The sequence below is a fragment of the Pteropus vampyrus genome, unplaced genomic scaffold (assembly GCF_000151845.1).
Source record: "Pteropus vampyrus isolate Shadow unplaced genomic scaffold, Pvam_2.0 Scaffold91, whole genome shotgun sequence".
Classification (NCBI taxonomy): domain Eukaryota; kingdom Metazoa; phylum Chordata; class Mammalia; order Chiroptera; family Pteropodidae; genus Pteropus; species Pteropus vampyrus.
Genome location: NW_011888872.1, coordinates 6,004,971 through 6,009,184, shown reverse-complemented (window position 1 = coordinate 6,009,184; position 4,214 = coordinate 6,004,971). Strand labels below are relative to the sequence as shown.

Below are 4,214 nucleotides of genomic sequence, written 5' to 3'. Positions count from 1 at the left end.
TTCATATTTGATTTGTGAATTTGGGTTCATTGTATAGAAAGCTTTAAGGATAGTTTTGTTGATATATACCAGGAGCCAGCAAACTACACTTTTGGGCCAGCCCAAAGGTGTAAAATATTTTTATTTCTGAAAATAAAATATTTTCAGAACACAGCCATTCTTATTCATTTACATATTGTTTATACACTTTCTTACTACAATGGCACAGTTGAGTAGTTGTAACTGAGACCATGTAGCCCACAAAGCCTAAAATATTAACTACTGGCCCTTCATAGAAAAGGTTTGCTGTCTATGGCCATGCTACCCTGAACAAGCCTGATCCCGTTTGATCTCGGAAGCTAAGCATGATCGGGCCTGGTTAGTACTTGCACGGGAGACCACCTAGAAAGACCAGGCATAAAAAATAAGGGATTGTAAACTGACAAGGTCCTTGCAATCTGTGAGATCAACCAAAGGTTACCTCACCTAAGAAAAAAGAAAAAAGTTTTGCTGACTGATACACTAAAAAAAGTTAAGTCAGCACAGAGGATTTATAGTGATTTTTAAAAGTAATTTATCCATACATTATCCAAATATGAAAAATATTGCACTATAATTTGTTCAAGTGCCCCATCCAGCAGAATTAAGAGTATTTTTGTAAAGTGCTATATATTCTCACATGTAGGTGGTAATTGTTTGTATGAGTATTCAGTGATGGTGTGTCCATGAACATTTATTGCCTCTTAATGCTTTTTAATCCATATTTTAACTTCAGTCTGTTACATTACTACTTTTTTCTTTATACTCCAAACTTTATTTTTGTTCATTTTTTCTGTTATGTTGTAACACCGATATAAAGTTTGTCACCTTCATTTTGTCATTACAAATACGTAGAATATTTTCCCTTTACCTTGGAAATATGTTTAAAAATACTCTGTTGAAATGATGAATTAGTTTGACCTAGGACTATAAGCTAAGATATGCAATGTAATACAGTTTAACCAGAGAAAGTAATGTATATTTTTTGTTTTATTTCTAGCCTACAACTGGAGTTTTGTATAAAGAAGATAATTATGTCATCATGACAACTACACATAAAGAAAAATATAAATGCATTCTTCCCCTTGTAACAGGTGGGGATGAGGTATGTTTTTATAAATATATTGATAATCCCTGTCACCAAAGATATTTATTTAAAACATTGCAACCATGTGCTCTAAAATAAAATTGAATGACAGGTGTCTCAATAATCCTGTTCTACCATAAAAATAGTAATCACTTTTATTATCCTGAATTCTTTGATTTTACAATTCAGCTTAGAATAATTAGCAACCAGTTCTTAATGGTTTGAATGAAAATCTAACTCCACGCTTGCTTTCTTTTGTAGAAATAAGGGTTTGGAAACAAGATATAATTTTTAAATGCATATGACATTTTTTTTTATAAAAATTGCTAATAAATTTATAGGTGTTCTGTGCTTTCTCACTACCTTAGCTCATGCCCATTTCTTCCTCCTAAAATGCCCTAACTGCCTGTTATCCATCCTTTAAGGCAATGACTTCTTTCAAGATGAAACAGGAGAGGCAGCATGATAAAATGGAAAGGACACCAGCCTAGGAGCCAGGAGGCGAGGTATAGGCTATAGTTAGCTATGGAACCTTGAACAAATTTGAAACTTAATTCCTCTGCTCAATAAATTTACTGAGCTAATTACATAATATTTTCACGATCTGTAAAATGGAAATATTAAACTCAGTGAGTGCTTTCTTAGGTTTTGTTCAGATTTGAAATCTGTGAAAGATAGCTATCTGTCTCATTTTGTTTTAAACCTTAACACAAATACACAGAATCTCACACACACACATATATATATGGTATTTGAGTCTGAACTGTAAAAATACATAGAAAACTAAGAAGTCCTTAAAATTTTCCAATATATTTGACAAGATTCCACTATTCTGAGGCTTTCATAACTAGAATTTGTTTGGATGCAAGCATTTAAAAATTCTGAAATGGGTTTATAAGACTTGTCCAGAAAACTGATACTCAAAAACCTTTTCTTAAGAGAAGAAGTTGCAAGTACTTAAATAGAGGTGAATACATGTAAGTGCTAGTATCTGCGTTCACTACAGTACAGCAATGATTTTACAAGATTTCAGACCATCCATTGCTAAGTGAGTATGAGTCGTGCTTTGCAGAACTCACTATCATATTCTGAATATATCTGAAAAATATTGAAAGGCATTATAAATGTTATAGCAATTTGTTGGAGCAACTAAATAAATGTTTCTAAGGATTCCTTTATCACAAATTTAACTTTGCAACTCTCATTTTCAAATCTTTTTGATTCCCCTCTTCATTTATAATGGTCTTTAAACAAGGATCCTTGACTATAATCCAGGAGTCGATATGGTAACCTAAAAAAAATGTTACCAAAAGCTGATTCAAATATGTTAAAACAGTTAAGAGTGCACAGAATATGGAACCAGTCTACTTAGTTTAGCCATGTTACCTTGAACAAATTATTTAAGCTCTGGGCTTCGGTTTCCTTTTCTATAAGATGAATAGAATACTCGTTTTGAGAATCAATAAGTTAATAAATGTAAAGTACTTAAAATGGTACTGTTGTGTAGTTAATACAGCTAGTATTTACTGCTAATTTTAATTTTGTTTTATTGTCTTGAGAAAACATTGCCGAAACTTGCATTTGCATTTAAGATGACATTGATGTCAAGTAGTACTGATTTTATTATGGTTAAGAGTTGTTTTTGTTAAATTGAGAAAAGAACAGAGGCACTTAATAAGAGTGGTTCTTTTCTTGCCAGTGATAGCCAGATAGTATAGTGGTTTCATAGTAGTGTAAGAGGAAAAAAGAGAGAATCTAGTTATCACAGAACCCATGTCATAGACTGTGAAACCTCTCCCCCAGTAGTTAGTGACATGTGCTATCACAGAGATTTCTGTTTAGTTAAATAATATTAGTTATAATAATTGAAATGTTCATTTGAATTATATTGATTCATATTTGATTTGTGAATTTGGGTTCATTGTATAGAAAGCTTTAAGGATAGTTTTGTTGATATATACCAGGAGCCAGCAAACTACACTTTTGGGCCAGCCCAAAGGTGTAAAATATTTTTATTTCTGAAAATAAAATATTTTCAGAACACAGCCATTCTTATTCATTTACATATTGTTTATACACTTTCTTACTACAATGGCACAGTTGAGTAGTTGTAACTGAGACCATGTAGCCCACAAAGCCTAAAATATTAACTACTGGCCCTTCATAGAAAAGGTTTGCTGTCTATGGCCATGCTACCCTGAACAAGCCTGATCCCGTTTGATCTCGGAAGCTAAGCATGATCGGGCCTGGTTAGTACTTGCACGGGAGACCACCTAGAAAGACCAGGCATAAAAAATAAGGGATTGTAAACTGACAAGGTCCTTGCAATCTGTGAGATCAACCAAAGGTTACCTCACCTAAGAAAAAAGAAAAAAGTTTTGCTGACTGATACACTAAAAAAAGTTAAGTCAGCACAGAGGATTTATAGTGATTTTTAAAAGTAATTTATCCATACATTATCCAAATATGAAAAATATTGCACTATAATTTGTTCAAGTGCCCCATCCAGCAGAATTAAGAGTATTTTTGTAAAGTGCTATATATTCTCACATGTAGGTGGTAATTGTTTGTATGAGTATTCAGTGATGGTGTGTCCATGAACATTTATTGCCTCTTAATGCTTTTTAATCCATATTTTAACTTCAGTCTGTTACATTACTACTTTTTTCTTTATACTCCAAACTTTATTTTTGTTCATTTTTTCTGTTATGTTGTAACACCGATATAAAGTTTGTCACCTTCATTTTGTCATTACAAATATGTAGAATATTTTCCCTTTACCTTGGAAATATGTTTAAAAATACTCTGTTGAAATGATGAATTAGTTTGACCTAGGACTATAAGCTAAGATATGCAATGTAATACAGTTTAACCAGAGAAAGTAATGTATATTTTTTGTTTTATTTCTAGCCTACAACTGGAGTTTTGTATAAAGAAGATAATTATGTCATCATGACAACTACACATAAAGAAAAATATAAATGCATTCTTCCCCTTGTAACAGGTGGGGATGAGGTATGTTTTTATAAATATATTGATAATCCCTGTCACCAAAGATATTTATTTAAAACATTGCAACCATGTGCTCTAAAATAAAATTGAATGACAG

The 4,214-nt window shown here is 32.1% G+C and overlaps 2 protein-coding genes across 4 annotated transcripts in view; one reads left to right on the top strand and one right to left on the bottom strand.

The window, feature by feature from the left end:
• The window catches only part of ASB3 (ankyrin repeat and SOCS box containing 3), a 90,842-nt gene that overhangs the window by 83,153 nt on the left and 3,475 nt on the right, over window positions 1-4,214 (bottom strand). The gene's annotated exons all lie outside the window — the stretch shown is intronic.
• ERLEC1 (endoplasmic reticulum lectin 1) overlaps window positions 999-4,214 on the top strand; it is a 33,211-nt gene continuing 29,995 nt past the window's right edge. Inside the window, exon 1 of one of the 3 annotated variants that reach the window (XM_023532873.1) lies at window positions 999-1,123. In XM_023532873.1, coding sequence (XP_023388641.1) covers window positions 1,061-1,123 — 63 coding nt within the window. In that variant the 5' untranslated portion in view covers window positions 999-1,060. Of the gene's footprint in view, window positions 1,124-3,998; window positions 4,121-4,214 lie in introns of those variants that run through there. The other 2 variants (XM_023532872.1, XM_023532874.1) reach the window with 2 other exon arrangements.